This window comes from Urocitellus parryii, chromosome 5 (genome assembly GCF_045843805.1).
Source record: "Urocitellus parryii isolate mUroPar1 chromosome 5, mUroPar1.hap1, whole genome shotgun sequence".
Classification (NCBI taxonomy): domain Eukaryota; kingdom Metazoa; phylum Chordata; class Mammalia; order Rodentia; family Sciuridae; genus Urocitellus; species Urocitellus parryii.
In genome coordinates this window covers 99,321,863-99,346,289 of record NC_135535.1, presented here as the reverse complement: position 1 = coordinate 99,346,289, position 24,427 = coordinate 99,321,863, and the positions used below count along the sequence as shown (strand labels likewise).

The 24,427-nt window shown below is 31.5% G+C and overlaps 1 protein-coding gene across 1 annotated transcript; it reads right to left on the bottom strand.

The window, feature by feature from the left end:
* Positions 1 to 243: 243 nt before the first annotated feature.
* Positions 244 to 13,446, bottom strand: Klrk1 (killer cell lectin like receptor K1). Its single transcript, XM_026410893.2, has 7 exons — positions 13,366 to 13,446; positions 11,312 to 11,419; positions 8,402 to 8,494; positions 8,150 to 8,185; positions 7,650 to 7,801; positions 7,258 to 7,361; positions 244 to 579 (listed from the first exon to the last, which is right to left on the bottom strand). Exons 1-7 carry the CDS (start codon positions 13,403 to 13,405, stop codon positions 462 to 464), a joined length of 651 nt encoding a protein of 216 aa, XP_026266678.1. The 5' UTR covers positions 13,406 to 13,446; the 3' UTR covers positions 244 to 461.
* Positions 13,447 to 24,427: the final 10,981 nt, after the last annotated feature.

The window sequence follows — 24,427 nt, the reverse complement described above, 5'->3', positions numbered from 1 at the left end:
AACCTCTCTGGCTTTCTGCTCTGCCTCCAGGACCACTGGGGCAGCAGTCTTGCCTTCTTAACTGACTGGGATGTCAACATTACCCCCACAGCTGGGCACAGCACTGCCCACCCATGGAGCAGTTTTCTCTGCTAGATGTACCACCAGTGATTTATAGGGCTACTTTTTCCTCACCACTTTCCTGGATTGGTTCCATTCTTTTTAATCGAGGCTGAACCCAACTCCATCCTGTGCAGTCTGGGCCATGGTAGAGGTGGACTTGATGATTTCTGAATTGCCTTCCTTTGTCTTACAGAATACTAGATGCAGAATAGTTCTGTGGTCCTATTCTGGAGAGCCCAGGAGGTGTATGTTTTTCCTGTGTTTGTCCCATTGTTTGTTTCCTTCAGCCACATAGCATTGTTCCTGCCGGTGCAATCCCTTCTCTGTTCCTGTTTTGTGTTGGGATGGATTGATTGAGTCTACCCAATCCTTTGCATGCAGATGTATGTGTTCAGGGCTGAACAGTTTTCTGTGTAGCCTTTAAAGCTTGAGCCATAGACAATGCAGGTTCCGTTCTGCATTTCCACCAGTGTTAGTCTGGATTGGAGAGAATTACACATGACATATCCATAACTTTGTTAATGCAGGAAATAAAAAAGCAATAATACTTATAAGAATTTAAAAGGTATTGCAGGAGAATTTAGTACCATGCTTGACCTTCCTGATTCACAGATATACAAAATGTAGGCATCTCAGAAAATGAAAGTTTCATATTTTAAATTATGAGCCACTGGGTTTTTTTTATACTTTGGAAATTTACACTTTATAATTGTGCTTATTTCTGGAGTAGAATTTGATGTTCTAATGTATATTGATTAATATAATCAATAAGTGTAGTTAGCATAGTTATCACTTCATGTACTTGTCATCTCTGGCATTCCACAGCACAACAGGGTGACTCAGTTACCAATTAGCTATTTTACGTTTAAGAATCAGCTAGAAGAGTGACTTTTGAATGTTCTCACCACAGAGAAATAAACAGTGCCTTGTTCTCTCTAATTTCACTTTCTTCACATGTTATTTTGATTTCTATGTGTCTTTTCCCACATCATTCTTATCACTCTTCACACCACATTATGCTTATTTTTTGATAACTACATTTCCTTTTTTGTTTGCTTGTTTGTTTTCCAGTCTGGGGATGGAGCCCAGGACCTCTCACATGCTGGACAAGTGCTCTACCACAGCTACAACTCCAGCCCCTTTAACTACATTTTTGACTGCAGGATAAAGTTCTTGAGGGAGTTATGTCCTAGTGGTCTCTGCAGTTATCTCTGCTGGACATTTACAGGTACTCAAAAATATTTACCATGTGCATGAACAAAAATTACACTTGTAGATTGGAAATAATATGATATACAATCTTATTTTGGGAGAAGAAAATTTTGTTAAAAATAAAATCTCAGGGCTGGGGATGTGGCTCAAGCGGTAGCGCGCTCGCCTGGCATGCGTGCGGCCCGGGTTCGATCCTCAGCATCACATACCAACAAAGATGTTGTGTCCACCGAAAACTAAAAAATAAATATTAAAATTCTCTCTCTCTCTCTCTCTCTCTCTCTCTCTCTCTCTCTCTCTCTCTCTCTCTCTCTCCTCACACTCTGTCTTTAAAAAAATAAAATAAAATAAAATAAAATCTCAGGGCTGGGGATGTGGCTCAAGCGGTAGCGCGCTCGCCTGGCATGAGTGTGGCCGGGTTTCAATCCTCAGCACCACATACCAACAAAGATGTTGTGTCCGCCGAAAACTAAAAGATAAATATTTTTTTAAAAAATCTCTCTCTCAAAAAAAAATTATTAAAAAAAAATAAAATCTCAGGTCATGTAGAAATTAGCCCATCCTACATCAATACTGGGGGTCTTCATGTCAGAAATATAAAATGTGATAGGAAGGTAGATAGTTTCTGTTACAATGTATACAACAGAAAACTTGAACACCTGACAGTAAATGGTTGTTGACTGACCACTGCCAATTACCCATTAAAGTAGCAAAGCAAATTCAAAACCATTCAATGATTACTCTTGTGATACAGTCAGAAATGCATATATATCTGAATCCCTGCTGAAACAATGATGTTTTTTAGAGCTTAAGTGAGTTATTACACACTCTAAGATTCTGTTCTTTACTTGTAAAATTAGAGTAAAATAATACTTGTTATATAGGTGTGTGTGTGTGTGTGTGTGTGTGTGTGTGTGTGTGTGTTTTGCTGGGGATTGATCCCAGGGCCTTGTGCATGCACTTTACTAACTGAGCTATATCCCTAGCCCTATTTAGGAATTTTAAGAGTTCTTAATGAGGAGACACATATAAAATGCTTAAAATTGTGTCTGAAAGACATAAACACCTAATTAATCTAACATTAACATTGATATTGTGATTATTTTTATTATTTATAAAAGAGTTGAATATTCAAATAACTAAAATATAAATAAAGAATTTTAAATATTTACAGTCTAGGAAACTTCTGCTGATTTTATGAGACCAAAGGAGAGAGAAAGTAGTAGTATCAAAATATTTGGGTTTTATTCCTGATCTTTGTGCCATTATAAGTAAATTAATTAATAGTAAATATGATAGGCCACATCTCCCAAATGATAGAAATGGCCTTTTTCTGAGAATTATCTTAACATTCATTCAAAGGATAAAAGCTATATTCTATAAGCTCAATAAATGTTGAAGTATTGTCATTTAGCCCAGGTGTGAAGAGTTCGTCTATGCTATCAGGTGGTTAAAAGAGCAGGCTATTAAAAAAAAAAAAGTATCAGAATACTCTAGTCTGTAAATATCAAAGCAACTGTAGTTCATAGACACAGACTGAAGATCAAAGAGCTGAGCAAATAAAGAAACCCAAAGACACATAGAAGTCCTTTCTTGAGTATTCAGCAAAGTACTAATTAATGCATGTGTGCAAGAAAAATATTCAAAGATGGAGAAAGAACTATCTAGAAAGGTTTAGAGGAAACAGTGTGGATATAGAGGGTCTGGAACTATGCCTACTTTATCTAGCGATTTGTAAAACCTTGTATTTCAAACAGAGTTGAAATACAAGGTATTAGAAGAATACTGCTTTAGAGTGGGGATAATTAACTAGACTGGATGTCCTGATTAGTAATATGTTTTAAAAGATCAAAATAGATGAAGTGGTTTGTAAGTAAGAGTACTTGATAAAGGCAAGTACCTTTGCCCCTAGAATATTTTTAGCAATAAAAATATGTAACATAAAATTAAAGACATATTTAATGTTTTTAATAAAAGACCAATGTATAAAATTCCACAAAAAAGTACCTGGCAAGTAAAGAAACAGAATAATTAACCTTTTTTTTTTTAGAAAGAGAGAGAGAGAGAGAGAGAAAGAGAGAATTTTTTTAATATTTATTTTTTAGTTATTGGCGGACACAACATCTTTGTTTGTATGTGGTGCTGAGGATCGAACCCGGGCCGCACGCATGCCAGGCGAGCGCGCTACCGCTTGAGCTACATCCCCAGCCCCAGAATAATTAACCTTAATGAGAAGACAAATCAATCAATCAAAATTCAAATCCATACATGGAGAATGTTAAAAACACCTACCAAATCACACTTCTAGAAAGGAAAACTTCAATATCTGAGATGAAACATACATTTATAGGATTAATGAAACATTATACTTTACAGAAGAAAGGATTAGTAAACTTTCATGATCATGGAATCTATCCAAAAAGATAAAGAAGAGTAAAAATATGAATAGAGCATCAGTGAACTTTACTACAATTTTAACAGGCTTGATGTACCAAATTTGATTGGCTTAAAGAAGACACCAAAGAAATGGGGGAGAGAAAACATTTGAAGAAATAATTACACTTCATTTTCTAATTTTAGTGAAAATTATAAACCCTTCTAAGAATCTCAAGAAACCACATGCACAAGAAATATGAAGAAAACTAAAAACAAGGCTTATGGCACATTTTCAAACCCAATGACAAAGAAAAGTGATTAGGTAGCCACAGGGAGAAAAAAGACATATGTACTGTTGAACAAAAACAAGTATGAGAAAAAAAAAAAAAAAAACAAGTATGAGAGCAGATTTCTTAGACAACAAGTGAGGAGAAACTTATTGAAAGTACCCAAAACAAGCAACAACAAAAGATTTAAATCCAGAAATGTGTAAAGAATAAAAGCATCTCAGGCTGGGGATATAGCTCAGTTGGAAGAGTGCTTGCCTTGCATGCAGAAGGCCCTGGGTTCAATCCAGGGGGAAAAAAAACCATCATCCAAAATATCTCTCAAAAATTAAGATAAAATAAAGACATATTCAGAATAGAAGCTGAAATAATTTATCACTAGGAAACAAACAGCTTCAAGCAATGCTGCAAAAATCCTCAATATGGGAGGAATATTACAGTAGATGGAAGTTATGTTCTATAAAAATGAGTAAAGAAATGGTGACAGGCATAAACATAATTTGTATAATTTTATCTTGTTACTTAAAGCACTTAAAATATATTTGATGTTTTTAATAAAAATAACAGTGTGAGACTTATGGCATTTATACAGGGAAATTTATGACTAAAATAGCTCATGGTTTGGAAGAAAGAAATGGAAGGATAATATTGCAAGAATTTTATACTATGCATGCAGTGATAGGTTATCAGATTTATTGATATATTAGATATATATGCAACAAACTCTAGAGCAAACTAAAATAACAACAAAGATATACCAAATAAGCCAAAGCAAAAAAATGTTTAATAGAACTAAATAAAATTAAAATATGTTTAATAAAACTCAGAAAAAGAAAACAGGAATAAACAACTAACAAAACCAATAAACAGTAAATAGCAAGATTACTTAACTATTGAATGTAAATGGAGAAAACATCCCAAATAAAAAGGCATGACTTGTCAAACTGGATGAAAAAGTAAAATTCAACTGTAGTCTGTCCAAAGGAGACTTACTTTTAATGTAAAGACCCATACAGATTAAAGATATATGCTATACTAATTCTAATAAAAAATCTGTAATGACTAAATTTATATGGTACTAAGTAGAATTTCAAAGCACAAAATATTATTGGCTCAAGAGTTCATTATATTATGATAAAATAATAAATTCAGGGAAGAGTACACAAAAGCTAAACTTTTATGCATCTAACAACAGAGCTTCAAAATATGTCAGGCAAAGAAGCATTTGAATTGCAAGGAAATATAGGTAACTAAATTTACAGTACAATGTTTTAATACTTCCCTTTTAATAATTGTGACCTCTAACATAAACAGTCAAAACTAAGTAGATAGTAAATCAGAAAGGATATAGAAGTCTTGAGCAACACTCTTAATTATCTTGAGTTAATTGTCACTTATAGAACTCAAGAATGGCACAATATACCTGTTCGATATACAATATACAATATACACATGGAGCATTTCAAAAGAGATTATAATCTAGTCCATAAAACTGATCTCAACAAATTCAAGAGGTTTCAATCCATATTAAATTGATCAAGATGGTACTTAATTAGAAATTAGTAACAGAAAGAGTTCTAGAAATTTTCCAAATATTAAATAATAATCTATGAATCAAAGACAAGCATGAAAGGAGATTTAGAAATGATTTTTGAATTGAATAGAACCAAAACCAATGTATCAAAATGTTCAAGGAGGTTACCAAATGATCTCACATATTAATGGCAAAAAAATATTTTTATTAGAAAAGAAAAATCAATGCCTTAGCTTTAACCCTGAAAAAAACAGAAAAGGGAAAGTAAATTTAACATAAAATAAGAATATAGTAAATAACAAATATCAGACCAGAAATCATTGAAATAAAAACTTGAAATGAATGACAAACACAAAAACTGATCCTTAGCATTGTTAGTTAGTGACTAGGAAAATGCAAATTAAAACAACATTGAGATGCCAATTCATATTTATTAGAATATCTAAAATGTAAAAGACTGATCATAACAAATGTTGGCTGTAATGTTGAGCAACTGGAACTCTCACATGCTGCTAAAAGAAATGTGAAATTAGTAAAATTTCATAGCAACTTTGATTATAGTTTGGTATTTTCTTAAAAACTTAAGCATAAAACTATTATATGATCCATCTGTTTTACTCTTAAATATTTGTATAAGAGAAAGGAAAGCTAGTTTTATTTATTTATTTATTTATTTATTTATTTATTTATTTATTTATTTATTTATTTATATCTGGTGCTGAGGATTGAACCCAGTGCCTCACACATGGTAGACAAGTGCTCAACCACTAAGCTACAACCCCAGTATGGAGAGCTTATTTTCATGGAAACAGTTGTACACAAATTTTCACAACAAGTGACTTTATTTGTAATTAAAAACTGAGAACTACTTACATATATATCGAGAGACAATAGGGTAAACAAGTTGCACTACATTCAAAAAGAAATACCTCTTGGGAATAAAAAAAAGTATTAATGTTATGAAATGCCAAATCTCAAATAATTATGCTAAGTGAAAAAAATCCAACATAAAACTAGTACATATCATATGACTGCATTTATATAAGATTCTAGTTGTTGCAAATTAATCTATGGTGAGAGAAAAAAGATTTGTTTCTTGGGAACATAAAGAGATATAGAAAACAGCACAAAGAAAGTACTATAGAGATTCAAAAGAAAGTTTTGCAGGTGATGGATATGCTAATTATTTTGATTTTATTAATGGTTTCATAAGTGCATCGAAGTGTACATTCTGTATGTGCAGTTTATTGCACACCAATTATATTGTCATCACCTTAGTAGTACATGACAAAAGAATATGTTGTACTTAACCTCTTAACCTCTCTGCTTCAGTATCCTATCTGTAAAATGAACATAATATTAGATCTATCTTTCACAGTATTTACCACATAGTAAGCATATATATTACTCATAATTGTTTATATTGGCCACTTCATAATACTCTCTTCCAAATTTAGGGCACAAGTATTTCTTTTCTAAATGAATGAGAATATGGGAATGCCTGAGTTTGTGAAAAAGAAAATGTGATAGATGAGTGATCATAGAGATAAATTAGGAACAAATTCACAACTAGGATCCTGTTGGGGAGAAGAGAGAGTGGATAGTATTGGGGAGTAAAATTCATCAAATCATGTTTGTATGTTTGCACTAGCATGCCACAACAAAATTCACCATTCGGTATTATTGAGATGCATGTATTAAAAAGAGAAAACAAACAAACAAAAATCTATTGGACCTAAGACTTACTGGTTGGGCAAGAGAATGGAGCCATCTTCCCACTGCCAGGATCCATTTGTCGGAATTTGTATGAGTCCTATCCAATGATATGACTTCACCAATTTGAAGAAATCCTGTTTGAAACAACAAGGTGCAAATAAAACCAATGCTCAGAATGTTGCTAAGTGTAAGGCCATAATCAATTAATCTTTTCTTCTCACACTTGAGGGACACTGCATTTTGTCCCTAACTAGCATAATTTCAACTTAAGCAAGACATACATAAAATCTGAGGTTTCTTAATTTTAAGGCAGAAAGAGTCAGAGTAGGAATTAGAATATCTGTTTCAGTGCTCACATTCCAATGAATTATTTCATTCATTAAGATTAAATATACGAAGGGTGATTAAAACAAATACTCAACCTGTTCCACTCTACTGTATATCTTCAGGAGGCTGGAATTTTGAGACATACAAGAAGCTTGGCTCTGGTACCAAGTTTTGCTCTCATTAAAAAATTGGTAGCAGTGGTTTCTATAACATAACCAATTTTTAGGGCATGGGCCACAGTATCCTTCTAGAAAGAGAATATACTATTAATTCTACACATATCTAGACATTATAGCAGATTATAAAAAAAACTCAAATGCCTTTCTCATTCCAACTTCAAAGTTAAAACATAATTAAACCATTATAGTCATATCTAAAGTATTTCTACACAGAAATAGAAAAGGAGATGCCCAAACAGAATTTTCTACTTTTTGCAAGTACTCCATTGTTTCAACAAAATAAAGCCATAGTAAAATGTGGACAAGCATAAACTATTTCCTTTCCCACTTTTAGTGTCATTGGATATATAATACACTCTAGTATGTATAGTATGTATTCAATTTATTCTTCAAAATATTTTTAAAAATTCACTTACCGTTTGAAGGAATTGAAACTTCTTGGTTGTGAAATGCTATGAAAATAATCATAATTATTTTAAAAACTTGTACTGTTAGTAAATTATAATCCAATAAAAAATAACTGGTAAATTTCTAGACTAACAGCAAAACTATGATGAGAACACTTACTCAGTATTGCTAGTTTATGTATCTGTGCCTCTGAATATTAATCAAAATAATGCATTACAATTGTTTGATAAATGAGATCACAAATTTTTGTAATGACTTACAGTTTACGAATATGACAGTCCATATCGCCATCATAACAACGAAACGTATCGCCATCGAAATGGCGATGAAACGACCAAGAAAAAATGGAGATACTGTCAAAGAAAAGAGAAATATCAGAAAAGAAAGGAAGGATAAAGGATGCAGGTATCTTTGTTTTTAGTATTAGTGGTATTGTGCTTTTGATCAGAGAATACTGTAAGTGGTTTTTTTGGCTTTGTTTTTCTCAGAAGAGGTAAGACAATTACTTTGTAAATGATTAAGAAACAAGAGTACAAAAATGTAATATCCCTTCCCATAATTCTGTAGAAGTTCTCTAGCCATCTTCTAGTGTAAATCTGTTTACTGTTTTCATTTTCTATGAGGATACAATAATAAATATAGACAGTTCTTTCAACCACATATTAAAAATATGTATTTTGAAACCATGTTACAAAATACATATATTTAAGAAATTGCACAAACTAGTCTGACTTTTTTTTTCATTTATGACAGTATTCTGGTGATTACACCATATCATGGCTTATAAAGATGCCTAAGTTGTAAAATTATTGTATTACATTTCATTGCTATCTGGACAAAATCTAATTGTTGACAGACTTTTAATTTTTTCCAATGGGTAAATTGTTTGTTAGTTTTTGCTTTTAGAAATAATGATATATTTCATTTACACCTGTGCATATTTTTTAGTTCTCTAGAAGAAATTCCTGCTATGGCAATCACTGAAGCAAAGGCATGTATATATTAAGTTTCTGTAATGATTGAAAATTTTAGTTAAAATGTTTATACTAATTTACATGATTAAAAAATAAATGTAAAAGCCTATTTATACTTAATATTCCTGTTTAATTTACATCGTCCTTGGTAGTAAATGTTATTCACATTTTTTAATGTATAAACTTGGTAGGAAATATTTTTATACTTACATTTTAATTTTATATTTCCTCTTGTGGAATAAAGTTGAACATCTCTTATTTCTCTGAGATTTTTCTTGTTTCTACAAAGTCACTGGTTTATTCTTTACTTTTTAGGTTGGGAATATGAAGTATGTTTTGCAAATATATGGTTCAGACATTATTTCTGTTTTAACTTTCTTTATAATAACTTTGAAAGGCTGAAATGGTTAATTTTTCTCTGGTTGACTTAATCAAACTTCCCTGTATGACTTATGTTTTTTTTGATATGAGTAAAATGTCTTTATTATTCTGAGTTTGTAAAACTAATTACATCCATGTTACATCACAATGGTGTATGGTTTCTGTTTTTATTTGGACTATTAAACATCTGTTATGTATATGTGTATGTAAAATATATTTGGTAAAAACTCAAATTTTATGAGTTTCTTTGCCAGATGTGTACTGAGTTTTTCTAGCACTAATTATTGAATCAATTAATCTTCCTTTACTGATGTGAAATGCCACTATTAGTATATGATCTATCCCTACATGTGCTTGCATTTATTCCTAAGTACTCTAATCAGTCTGCTCATTCACATATGTTCATTATGAAATGCTTGAAGACAAGATAGTGTCTACAATATTATAGTACATTATCTTTTTCAGACTACTTAGCTATTATTATAATTTTTTTTCTGCCTTATAAATTTTAGAATGTGTTTTTAAAGAACATATCATCTCTAAATACAGTGCATTTGTCCTCCAACAGAATCACATTAAATATACAGATGTATAGAGATAATGTATATCTGAAAAATGTTGTCTTTTATCCTTGAATGCTTTACATTTTATGTTCATCAGTAGAAATATTAATTAGCAAATTTATTTCTAGGCTTGTTAGTAAAAGGTTTATTTCTATGCTTTTTCCTGATTTGGGGTCATAACATATGAACAGCAGTTTCCTTGTATTTCTATTTAGGAAGACAATTGAGTTTTAAATATGAACTTTCAATAAAATCTTAATATCTATTTTTAATGGTTTTTTATATTTAAGGCCTGTACACTCATTAATTTTAAAATATTTTAAATCACTTATTTTTAATTATGTTATTTTTACCTTTTAATTCTAATTTTATAAACATTTTTCTTTTCTTGCTTAGTCACTCAGCATCAGCAAAACAATAAATAATAAGCAACATTAATAATAGCAAAATATTTGCCTTTCCTAATTATAATGAAAATGTAATAACATTAATTGTAGTGATTTAGATATGTAATATGTTGTGTCTATATATGTATATATCAAGAGCAGTATTTACATTTTTTAGATTTTTCAAATTAAGTTCTTTTAGTTAAGAATTCACACTGATTTTTTATTCAATGACATTTCAACATTATGCACATGGTCATATATTCTTTCTCCTTTGATTATTATATACAGCTCATTTACACTCCTATGACTAACTCATGAAATGATATTATTTGTTAGTAATTTCTTATTATTGTTAATAAAATCTCTGTTGATTTTAGGTGAGGGTTGTCTGTTGATTTTCCTTTTCTTTAAGCTGCCTCAAGTGCTAATATCAATAATATTCTGGATTGGAAAAAGACATTTGAGGACACATCTTTTCTACTGCACTCAGAAACATTCTATATAGTAATCAAATTATTGCTTCTATAATGTTTAATAACATAACTCAGATGAATTTAATATGTTTTTCTTTTCTGTTGAATCTTTTTGTTTATTCCTCCTTACAGCTAATTACTTACTGATTTCTCAGAATCTTCTGTTTCATTGTCATTATTGTGATAAATAAGCTCATCATTTTTAGGGCATGAAAAAGGTCCTAAACAATATTTTCTTCTAATTTTATTATATATTTCAATAATCTATTAAAGTAAATGTCATGTCTGCTAGTACAATGAAGGTAAAATAAATTGAATACTTGTCACTGATATTGTTTCCATGATTAACCTCTGTACAATGAGAGAGGACAAATGGAATACAAGACTTACATTTTTGTCTACATTTGCCTGTTATTAGAGTAGATCTTTGCTTTTGACATCTTTTAGAAGTGTGACACTTTGCCAGTCCAAAGTTATAATTGTGGCATTCAGTCATCTCTGGAGAAAAACAGTTCAAGCCAATATGAGCCACAGCCTTTCTACTACTTGAGATATTTAAAATTAAACTCATCATTTCCATTAATATACTTCCCACAGATATCTTTTTAAAAGTACAACAGCACAATTCACAATAGCTAAACTGTGGAACCAACCTAGATGCCCTTCAATAGATAAATGGATTTTAAAAAAGGTGGCATATATACACATGGAATATTACTCAGCAATAAAAGAGAATAAAATCATGGCATTTGCAGGTAAATGGATGGAATTAGAGAAGATAATGATTAGTGAAGTTAGCCCATCCCAAAAAAACAAATGCCAAATGTTTTCTTTGATATAAGGAGGCTGATTCATAGTGGGATAGGGAGAGGGATCATGGGAGGAATAGACAAATTTTAGATAGGGCAGAGGAGTTGGAGGGGAAGGGAATGGGCATGGAGTCATTAATAATGGTGGAATGTGATGATCATTACTATCCAAAGTACTGGTATGAAGACACGAATTGATGTGAATATACTACGTATACAACCAAAGATATAAAAAATTGTGCTCTATATATGTAATAAGAATTGTAATACATTCTGTTGTCATATATAAATAGAAAAAATTTACATAAAAAAAGTACAACATGAATTTATTTTGCTCTACATTACTTTATTACGATGCTTGTGTTTATTGTATAGATAACATTATTTTATTCCATAGCAAAGTATTCTTAATAATATACTTTAAAATGAATTAATTTATAATATAATGAAATTAACATTGAAATAGACACTTTATAAAAAAAAACAAAGCCAGAGAAAGATAGACATATATGTACACTATGGATTCAGACTTAACTTGATAATTTTACATAGCATTTAGCTTTTGCATCTCAGTTTCCTAACTTGCAAAACAAGAAAAGACAGCAGTAAGAAAAGATATCAACACAATTCATTAGAGATCTTTAAAAAATAAAATAAAATATGATGAACTTAGTTTCAATAATGTTAATCACATGCAAACATTTAGTTAATACTGGTTTGTCTAATTTCGTTTTAAATGACAAACAAAGATGAAACAAGTAGGATCTAAAGTTTTAGGATAAAGACAGAGAACCTTGCCTCTGAACAACAACAACAACAAAAGTTTACTTTTTGAAATATTAATCATTTATTGAATACTTAAAAGCCTTTCTAAATGAAATGATAATACTAATTGTCTTTTTGGTACCAGAGATTGAACCCAGGAGTACTTAACCACTGAGCCACATTTCCACTTTTTATTTTTATTTTGAAACAGGATCTCCCTGAGTTACTTAGGATCTCGCTAAATTGCTGAGGCTAGCCTCTAACTTGGGATCCTTATGCCTCCTGAGTTGCTGAGATTACAGGCGAGCACCACCACACCCAGTTTACTAATTGTCTTTATAACTAAAATTACATGTAAACATTGTTTGTTCATATATAATTCACTGATTAAACCTGAAGAGCAGAAGGTAGGTATTATTCTATGGATGAAATAATTAGAGATGACAAAAATCACATTGATTATGTAATATAATGTTACCAACTGTAAATAATTTATGAAAAAATTGACACTTTCAGCATAAAATGTAGTTTCAAATTATATGTTGATTTTAATATTACAGAACTGCACTAAGATAAATACAGCACATATTATTTCTCTATTTGTGGGGGAAGGATCCCATGCAAGCTTCATTGTCCCTATCTCAAAACAAAAGAATGGTTTGATTAAAATTCAGTTCTTCTAACTCCAGTGTGATGCTATTTACTGATTCAAGTTGTCTTCAGCTGTGGATGACTTTACTATTGAAAGATAATGAAATCAGTGGTGGGGGAAGTGAAAGTTTCTGACAGCTTGATTTAAAGTAAAATTTTGGACAGCTTAAAAATATACAGAAGCAGAACTACACATTCATGTGGACAGTAAGTACATACCCAAGCTGTGATGACACCTCCGATCACGAATCAGTCCCATTCTATGATGATAATTGTATGTCTACTTCAGGGAGTCCAAACTCCTCTCACACAGGATTCTTGAATGAAGTAAAATGGAACATTTGTTTTTTCCGTTTTCTTTATAAGAGAGGAAGTATTTTGATTGGACAAGTAAAATACAGAAAAATTCCCCTGTTTCATAGCTTACCTCCCCAGAAAAAAGAATGGAAATAATGATTCACATAAAGCCAGGTTAAATTAATATATAATTTTTTTTGTTTGTAAAATAATGACCAATTAGTTCGAAGTGTCATAACGTATAATGAATATTTTAATTTATATACATTAAAATATTTAATAAAAATATTTGACATCACTGATATTGAATAACAGCACAGTTTTCTGTTTATAATTGTTTATTTTACTAGATGATAATTGATTTCTTTGAAAGATAAACTTATGCAAGATGTATGAATTTTTGTTGGACGTTTTCCTATTGCATTTTAATCCAGTTTCTATTATCATTGCCATCATAAACAATAACAGGTTATCATCATCACCATCATCAGTAACAAGCACAATTTCATATGGTAACATTATATAGCAACATTTTACAGTGTCTATCAAAGCTTCCAGAAAAAATAGCTATTTAACAAATGTGCATAATGCTGATGTTTTTAAATTAAGATTTATGTATGTTTGATCATAATAGTTGGAATTAATAGATATGACATGTTTCATCTTGCTTTTAAAATTGTGTATCAGAGAAGGTAGGTTTCTTCCACAAGATTAGAAAACCCATGTGAGAATTCACATTGAAAATCCTTCTAATCCTAAATATAATAATTCATTCTTGGAGTTTTGTTTAGACAAGGCTTCTTATAGAAAGTTATAATTTCTGATACTTCAGTAAGTATATCCTAATTACTAATTGGATACTATAAAAAAGAATACTTCAGAATCGATGTGCATTCCTTGTCTTCAGCAATTGTAGTCACTTAAATTATTAGAAATATCTTATACCTCCACATTTCTTGAGTGATAGTTGTTAGAAACAAACATGCATGTGCACATACATAAGCGCGCACACATACACACACACACACACACACACACACACACACACACACACCTGATCAAGAAGGAAGATCTTGGTTCTTGTGGATAAAAGCCTTCTACAGAACTAGAAAATGTAGATGTGTCCTGTGCTCCTAATTTAGAACTGACAAGAGAGATGCTCAAGTAATTCTGATTCCTGAGAAAAGGTATAATAACTTTTCTTCTGATCTCATCTTCCTGTGAAGAGGAGATACAAACCACAGCACTTCCTTTTTTATCACTGCACATCACACTTTGCTCATTTGGAGAATGAAGCATGGCCACCCACTGCTGGATAAAGGTTATGTCTTTACATTTTAGGACTTGAAAAATGATTATTTGAGTGATAAGAAGTAGCACAGAATTTTGAAAAACAAAGGATGATATTATACAACTTCTATATCAAAAGTGAAAAACTACATGAAGCTTGTTTGCGAGGACTGTGTGAAGTTAAGCAAAGAAAATTTAACATTTTAGTCACCCCGTGCACCAGCTGCTATAAGTTTAAGTGGGCTCAAGTGTGCTGCATCAAGTAGACAGAAACCAGAGGTATTTTTTCATAGATACACAGAAACATACACAAATATAAAAATTATGCATACATGTGCTGTTGATTATGAAGATAAAATGAATAAAAATAAATAATTCCACAATGAGCTGTCAAATATCTAGCTTAAATAATTATCCACATGGCAAATATTCATTCATGGGTATGTTTGTGGGTGTTTCAGATGCTTCTCTGGTCTTTTCTCCTTTTTCCATCTAGACTTATCTCATGTGAACCCCTCATTATTCCTAATACCAAATCCCATGTGAGAATAGCAATATAATCAACTGCCTTAGTTAGCTAATTTTTGAAATTATAATTTCTGTTTTACTGAAAAATGATAAACTGTCACAGTCAAAAGGAGACAAAAGAGACTTGACAACTAAATATAATGCTGTAATTTGGAATGATGAAACACAAGAAGTATGTTAGATTAAAAAAATTAGGAAATTTGGATAAAACATGTCTTTTAATAGTTATATAGAAATATGGAGTCATCAGTTGTGACAAATTACCATACAAATATAAAATATTAATAATAAGGAAAATCAGGTATGGGTACATGAAACTCCATAGTATCTTTGCACTTTTTCCTCTAAGTTTATACTAAAATACAAAGCTTATTTTAAAAATAAGTATTTGAAATTTCTTTAGAAAACAAATAATATGTCTGGGGCAGAAGAGGAGACAATAGAAAGAAGAACAGAAGAAGACAATGAAACACACACACATACCACACACATAGACACAGCTAGGAAACCAGGGTCACTCCTGTTAATTTTCACTGACTTAAGTACTCATGAAAACAGAACTTCCATCGATAAATCAGGTCATTCCATAAGTAAGGAATAATTATTAGCCAATAATTTATAGCGAACAGAACCGTTAGACACTGTAACTATACTATGTATCATGAAAGATATGAGAGAAAATTAGTATAGGCAAAAATTGATTCTGTAAAAGTTTAATAAAATGAAAAGCTCACTAGCAAAACTTTTTAATCTTCCCTCACTGTCACCCCCTCAAAAAAACATGACTCATTGACTCCAAAGTTATCTTTTTAAAAAATTTTTTTTGAAGCTATTGTGAATGGGATACTTTTCCTAATTTCTGTTTCAGCTGCTTCATCAGATGTATAGGAACAGAATTGATTTATGGTTGTTAATTTTATATCCAGCTGCATTGCTGAATTTATTTATGAGTTTAAGAAGTTTTCTGATGGAGTTTTTTGGTCTTCTAAATATAGAATCATGTTGTGGGCAAATAAGGATAGCTTCAGTTCTTCTTTTCCTACTCGTATCTCTTTATTTTCTTTCTTTTGCCAAATTGCTCTGGGTAGTGTTTCATGGACTATGTTGGATAGAAATGGTGAAAAAAACCATCCCTCTCTTGTTCCTGTGTTTAGAGGAAAAGATTTCAATTTTTCTACATGTATAATAATATTGGTCTTGGGTTTAGCATATACAGCTTTTACAAAGTTGAGGTATGTTCCTACCATCCTTACTTTTTCTAGTGTTCTGAACAGGAGTGAATGCTGTATTTTGTCAAATGATTTTTCTGCATCTATTAATATAATCATGTGATTCTTGTCTTTAAGTCTATTGATGTGGTGAATTACATTTATTGATTTCCGTATGTTGAACTAATATTGCATCCTTGGGATTAAACACACTTGTGCACCATCTTTTTAATATTATTTTGTGATTTCCCAGTATTTTATTAAGAATATTTGCATGACTGGTGAGGGCTTGGAGCTACTCTGCCAAATTGGCGTGGTGTGTTCGCCCAGACTTACTCCACCATGTGGAAGGTTTCCCTTAAGATTACGCTGACGTCAGACCCATGGTTGCCTTATAAAGTAGTTAGTGTTCCTGAGAGTACACCTTTTACAGCAGTCTTAAAATTTGCAGCAGAAGAATTTAAAGTTCCTGCAGCAACAGTGCAATTATTACTAATGATGGAATAGGAATAAATCCTGCACAGACTGCTGGAAATGTTTTTCTTTTTCTTTTTCTTTTAAATATGTTTTAGATGTTGATGAATCTTTATTTTATTCATTTATTTATATGTGGTGCTGAGAATCGAACCCAGTGCCTCACACATGCTAAGCAAGCGCACTACCACTGAGCCACAACCCCAGCCCTGGAAATGTTTTTCTAAAGCACGGTTCAGAACTTCGAATTATTCCTAGAGATCATGTTGGAACTTGTTAATATCTGCTAGTTGGAACATACAATTACTTTTCAGAATAAATATTGGTATTTTTTGTTGTTGTAAATTTGAAATCAGGCATTTAGCATACTACGAAAACACGAGAAGTCAGTGAAACAATGAAAAGTGGACTCTTCTGGTCCCTTTGTTCGTCATCTTCATGTGCAGAGAGAATGCTTGTAAGTAGCGGGAATTGCCACCACAGAAGGTCTCATTCATTGCTACCTCACAACACAAGTATGGAGTTCATTTGTGAAAAGTGGATTATCCAACTGTGTTTTTTACCTGGAGGATGATTCTGATAATTCTTTCTGAGAACTTTTGGAAAATTAAAATTTACTGAATCTTACATATTTGTATTTGAGTTAAAAATGTAAAAGGAAATGAGTCATAGAAGGCAGTTTGCTAGACAGCCTCTGACTTACAGACTCCTAAGTAGTTTGATTTTTAAGTGTGTAGTTTGTGATGATGATGACAGACATATCAATGATGGTTAAGTATCTTGTCTTTATCATTTAGTTTTGTAAGTTTTAGTCTTCATGTGTCATATAAATTACATTTAATTTAGTACCAGAGAACCAAAAATCTTACTTTTGATCTAACCTTTATGAATATGAAGTCACATCCCACAACAAATGAGTCTTTAACAGTCATCTTGGTAGAATCCAGTACATGTAGTAGTGGGAAGTGACAATGCAGTACAAACGTCCTTTACTGAGTTATGCATTCCTTTATCAGTCTTGTGTAGTACAACATTTGAGATATAAATCTTCCAGAAACCATTGTCCTTTGGAGGATAATATTTCTAAATAACTTTGAGGAAGAGAGTGTTTTTACAGAGAAAATATGAAGATTACAACAAAGTTTAAAGACACCAACTGAAAATTCCAATTAATTATACTTATTGAAGACCTGACTTAAAAGAAGTGCTAATATTTTTCAACCAAATGGATAAGAAACCAAATAAAGGAAGATGAAAAAGACTGGTTGACAAGGCTTTTGCAAAGAGGAAAGCAACAAGTGCCCAGTGAAGAGGAAAGTAAAGTGTCACAGAAAGAGGCAGCTGGTTGGACAGAGCTGCAGAGGGTATGTTGGAGAAAACTGAAAGTGAAAACAAAATACTTGACTTAGTCTTAAGTAGGCTACTTAGACAAAGGGGCCTTGCCAGCATATAGATTTCAAAATACTCTTATGACAATTCAGAGAATATAATAAAAGATTATACTTGACCTCACAGAGGATATCAGTATCTATGTACATCATGAAAGATAAAATGAAAGTTTTTAGTGATTCAGAATCATTTCTTGGCGTGCTGTATTTTGAATGACAAACTCCCTAGAGGCAGGGCTTGCTCATGTCAGATTCTTTCTAGAGCTGAGAGTGTAGTAGACATTCAATAAATACTTGATGAGTTATTCATGAATAAAGTCTAAGACCAGTTTTCATCTTAAAAAAAAAAGAATGTTTGCATCTATGTTCATCAGGAATATTGGTCTGAAGTTTCCTTTCCTAGATGTGTCCTTTATCTACTTTTGGTATTAGGGTGATACTAGCTTCATAGAATGAGTTTGGAAGGGTTCCCTCCTTTTCTATTTCATGGAATAATTTGCAGAGTATTGGTGTTAATTCTTTTTTTTTTTTTTTTTGAAATTCTGGTAAAACTCAACTGAGAATCTGTCTAGTCCTGGGCTTTTCTTTGTTCATAGGCTTTTTATGGCATCTTCAATTTTCTTGCTTTTTAAAAGTGACCTGTTTAAATTTTCTAAGTCCTCCTCATTCAATTTGGGTAGTTAATATGTCTCCCCAAATTTCTCAATGTCTTTAAGATTTTTGATTTTTTTTATTATAAATTTTCAAATAGTCTATGATTATTGTCTATATTTCAGGAGTGCCCATGGTGGTATTTTCGTTTTCAGCACAAGAATTTTAGTAATTTGAGCCCCCCACCACCGCCTTTTGTTATCTTGGCTAACTTTTTATCAATTTATTTTTTCAAAGAACCAACTTTTCATCTCTTCAATTTTCTGAAAAAAACTTTTTGTTTCAATTTCATTGATTTTGGGCTCTGATTTTAATTAGTTCAGTCTTCAACTGCTTTTGCTGTTGATTTGGTCTTCTTTTTCTAGGGTTTTGAGAGTAATGTTTGTTTATTTATTTGTTGATTTTCTATTTCTTAACAAGCTCAGGCAATGAATTTTCCTCTTAAAACTGCCTTTGTAGTGTCCAAGTGATTCTCATGTGTTGCTGTGTTCATTTACATCAAAGATTTTTTTTATTTCTCCCCTGATTTCTTCTGCTCTTCATTGGCCATTCAATAGCATATTATTTAGTCTCCAGGTGTTAGAGTAGTTTCTATTTTTAATTTTATATTTATTTTTCTAATTTCACTTTATTATGATCTTATAGAATGCAAGATATTATCTCTATTTTTTTGTACTTGCAAGAGTTGCTTTGTAGCCTAAGATATGATCTATTTTAGAAAATGATCCATGTGCTATTCAGTCATTGATGGATGATGTATTCTATATATGATTGTTAACTCTAAATTATTATTTGTATTTTTTTTAGTTTTATAGCTTATTTATTTAGTTTTTGTTTGGAAGAAAGATCCAGTGAAGAGAGGGCTGTGTTCATTCTATACATCAATGATGAATCAGCGACAGAGAAATTAGGAAAACTACCCATTCACAATAGCCTCAAAAACATAAATAAATAAAGCTTGAGAATCAATCTCACAAGAAAAGGTGAAAAACCTCTACAATTAAAACTACAGAACACCAATAAAAGGAATTGAAGAAGACCTTAGAAGATGGAAAGATCTAAAAAAAAAAAAGAAAAAGAAAGATCTCCCATGTTCTTAGATAAGCAGAATTAATATCATCAAAGTGGCTATCTTACCAAAAGCATTATGTGAATTTAATGCAATTCCTATTAAAATTCCAATGACATTGTTCATAGAAATAGAAAAATAGTCATGAAATTCATTTGGAAAAATAAGAGGCTCTGGATAGCCAGAGCAACTTTTAGCAAGAAAAGTGAAGCAGGAGGCATCACAATACCAGACCTTAAATTATGCTACCAAGCTATATTAACAAAAACAGCATGAATCGGTACCAAAACAGACAAGTAGACTAATGAAATTGAACCCTTATCTCTCACCCTGAACAAAACTCAACTCAAAGTAGATAGGACCTAGGCATTAGACCAGAGACCCTTGCCTAATTAGAAGAAAGTGTTGACCCAACTCGTCAACATGTTGGCTTAGGAACTGACTTCTTCAACAAAACTCATAAAGCCCAAGAAGTAAAATCAAGAATCAATAAATGGGATTGTATCAAACTAAAAAGCTTCTTCACAGTAAAGGAAACACTCCAGAATGTGAAGAGAGATTCTGCAGAATGGGAGAAAATCTTGCCTCCGCATCTCAGATACAGCATCAATCTCAAGGTATACAAATAACTCAAAGAACTTAATACTAAAAACAAAAACCAAAAATGATAAATGAGCAAAAGAACTGAACAGGCACTTCACAAAAGAAACACAAATGGTCAACAAATGTATGAAAAAATGTTCAACATCCCTAGCAATTAGAGAAATGCAAATTAAAACTACCATGAGATTCCATGTTACTCCAGTCAGAATGGTAATTATCAAGAATACAAGTAACAATATATGTTGGTGAGGATGTGGGAGAAAAGGTACACTCATATATTGCTGATGGAACTGCAAATTGGTGCAACCACTCTGGAAAACAATATGAAGATTCCTCAAGAAACTTGGAATGAAACCACCTTCTGACTCAGTTTTCCCACTCCTAAGTATATACCCAAAGGACTTAAAATCATCATAGTACAGTGATGGAGCTATATCAATGTTTATAGCAGCTCAATTCACAATAGCTATGGAACCAACCTAGATGCCCTTCAACACATGAATGGATAAAGAAAATGTGGTACATATACCCAATGGAATATTACTCAGCATTAAAAGAGAATAAAATTATGGCATTTGCCGGTAAATGGGTAGAGTTGGAGAAAATCATGCTATGTGAAATAAGCCAATCCGAAAAAACTCAGGGTTGAATGTTCTCTCTGATATGTGGATGCTAACACACAACAAGAATGGGGAAGGGAAAATAGAATTTCAATGGAGTAGACAAAGGGGAATGAAAGAAAGGGAACAGAATAGGAATAAGAAAGACTTGGAAATGGAAGGAGACCCTCATTGTTACACGAAATTACATATAAAATTACATATAAGAGGTTGTGAGGGGAAAGGGGAAAAAAAACAAGGGAGAGAATCGAATAACAGCAGATGGTGTAGAGAGGGAAGATGGGAGGGGAGGGAAGGGGGGATAGAAGAGGATAGGAAAGGCAGCAGAATACAACAGTCACTAATATGGCAGTATGTAAAAACGTGGATGTGTAATCAATGTGATTCTGCAATTTGTATTTGGGGTAAAAAAGGGAGTTCATAACCCACTTGAACCAAATGTATGAAAGATGATATGTCACAAGTTTTGTAATGTTTTGAACAACCAATAAAAAAATTTAAAAAAGAAAGACAGTAGAATGAATCTGACACAACTTTCCTATGTTCTTATATGAATACACTACCAGTAAAATTCCATATCATGTAAAACCACAAGAATGTGATCCTAATCAGAATAAGTCATTTCCATTTATGTATATTATGTCAAAATTGCTCTACTCTCATATATACCTAAAAAGAACAAATTAAAAAAATGATTGAAAAAATAGAAAAATAAAGACAATTTTGCATTAGCAGAAAGGAAAAAAGACATAAAGAGAAATTCTATTCAACTAGTAATAATAAAAGTGATGATAATAATAACAATAATAAAGATTTCATGAGTGAATCAATACTAATAATATTGGTGATAAAACTGGCAAATTCATTAAAAACACAATTATTTTTATATATATTAATAGTACATTAAAATTTTGTTTATCTTTCACAAATATTGTCCAGAAATTAGTGTGAAAAGTATTAAAGGCCAAAAAGTTAATTTAAAAAATAATGCAGTGGATAGATTATCAATATCTGAATTAGAGAAGTAACAAAGAGCTGCAGAGGAAACAAGAATAAAATAAAATTAATAATCAAAGCCAAAAACTATTAGTTTGTAATAACAAAATAAACAAAACTGTGGTAAAACACATCAAGAAAAAAGGAAGTTTTCAGAAATGAATTAAAATGGCCATAAATATAAATAAAGGTGGTTTAGATGACAAGACACATGTTGATAACTATGTAAATAGACAAGAAAATGTATGTGAAAAGGAGAAATTCATAGAAATATATAATTTTCCAAATTTTATCTCAGCATAAATGTGAAGCTACAATAATTTTAATAAATTCAGTAGGTTATTTATAGTCTTTCTGAATGGGTAATACAAAGGCCAAATATCTTTTTTTAAAGAGAGAGAGAGAGAGAGAGAAAGAGAGAGAGAGAGAGAGAGAGAGAGAGAGAAAGAGAGAGAGAGAATGAATATATGAATCTTTTTTATAGATGGACACAACACAATGCCTTTATTTTTATGTGGTGCTGAGAACAGAACCCCAGTCCCGCCCATGCTAGGTGAGTGCTCTACTGCTGAGCCACAATCCCAGCCCACAAGGCCAAATATCTTTACAGAAAAATGATAAGAAATTTTCAAGAAAATGATCATTCTAACATCATGTAAGCTCTTCTGAGGCTGAGGATATAGGTCGGAAATAGAGGGCATGATTTCTCATTCTATTAGATATAATGACATTAAAACTATGTTAATTGAAACAAAGTGATCTGAGAGCACAAAACACAGATTAAAAAAGAAAAAAAAATACAAAAAAAGAAGTCATGTGCACATATAAAAAATATACAAGGAAGCATTTTAGATATAGCAGAAAATGAGATCCTATCTAATTCATGCTGAGAAATTTTAAACTAATATAAAACTACAAAATTGGATGTCTACCAATATACATTACATGTGGAAATTAGCAACTTAAATATATACCCCTGTTGTATATAAAAATAAGGAAACGTGAGTTGGTACCAATTGATAAGATTGGTTAACTGTGCATCTGACTTAAATATTAAGTCATTCAAAATATTGAAATAGTGTATAAGATTAAAGTAAGACAAAGTAATGAACATATTATAAAATTTTTGAGAAAAAGTAGTTGATCTCAAAATCAAAGATATACTATGAAAAGAAAACAACTATTGTGTTGTGATATATTAAAATTGGACAATAAACATTTATTCAACACATTTTAAATGAATATTATTTACTTGGCATCAAGAATGTTGAAGTAAACAATCTAGGCCAAATTTCCTGCTCTAGTGAAGTTTAGGTTTTAGATTAAGTGACAGAAAATAAACTATAGAACAAGTTCAAGATTAAGAGAGATAAATAAATGTAAAAGTTGAAGAAAAAGAAAAATGCAATTTTCTGACATTCCTGTACCATCTTTTTTCAACTAATTCACACTTTCCTTTTTACTATTGTACCTGGTTAAATTTAATCAAGATGGAGAAAATAGTAGATGGCATTTTCTTATAACCATATTTTCACAAACATTTTATTTAAGAAAGGAAATCAATAAGAGCTAACATGTGGGCTTTTTATGAGGAAACCTAAATTTTCACAATTAATTGAAGTTTTCCAAAGTTTTTGGAAAACATACTTATAAATGCAATAAAACCAATAAAAATGAATTTATGCAGAAATAATAATTTGACTAGAAATGTACATGTATGGGCTTCATGTGGACATATTTATTTGACTTCTTATAATTATTGCAGAAGAAAAGTTACAATGCTTTGAGAACAGCCTGAGTTCAAACTACTTGAGAACAATCACCACTACAACAAATCATTTAGAAATTATTTTTCTCAGTTGAGAAGGATTACCAAGACCCAATCGAAAAGCCTTCTTGAACACTAAAACTTCTGTGTGTAAAGACTTTCCTGTGTACCCCGAGGGGAGGAGGTGCTGAGGCCACAGTGCAAATTTGTGGTGAGAAATAGTGTTCTTGGCAGGAATCTCACTTCAAGCCATGGTGCTAAAACGGAATGTAGTCAGAGGTGTTTCCTGGATAGTTGCCAAGAAATGAAACCAAAATGTGCACTTATGGCTAAGTGAAAATGTCATAAGCTTGACTGTTTTGTAAATGTGATAAAGTGATGAAAGACTT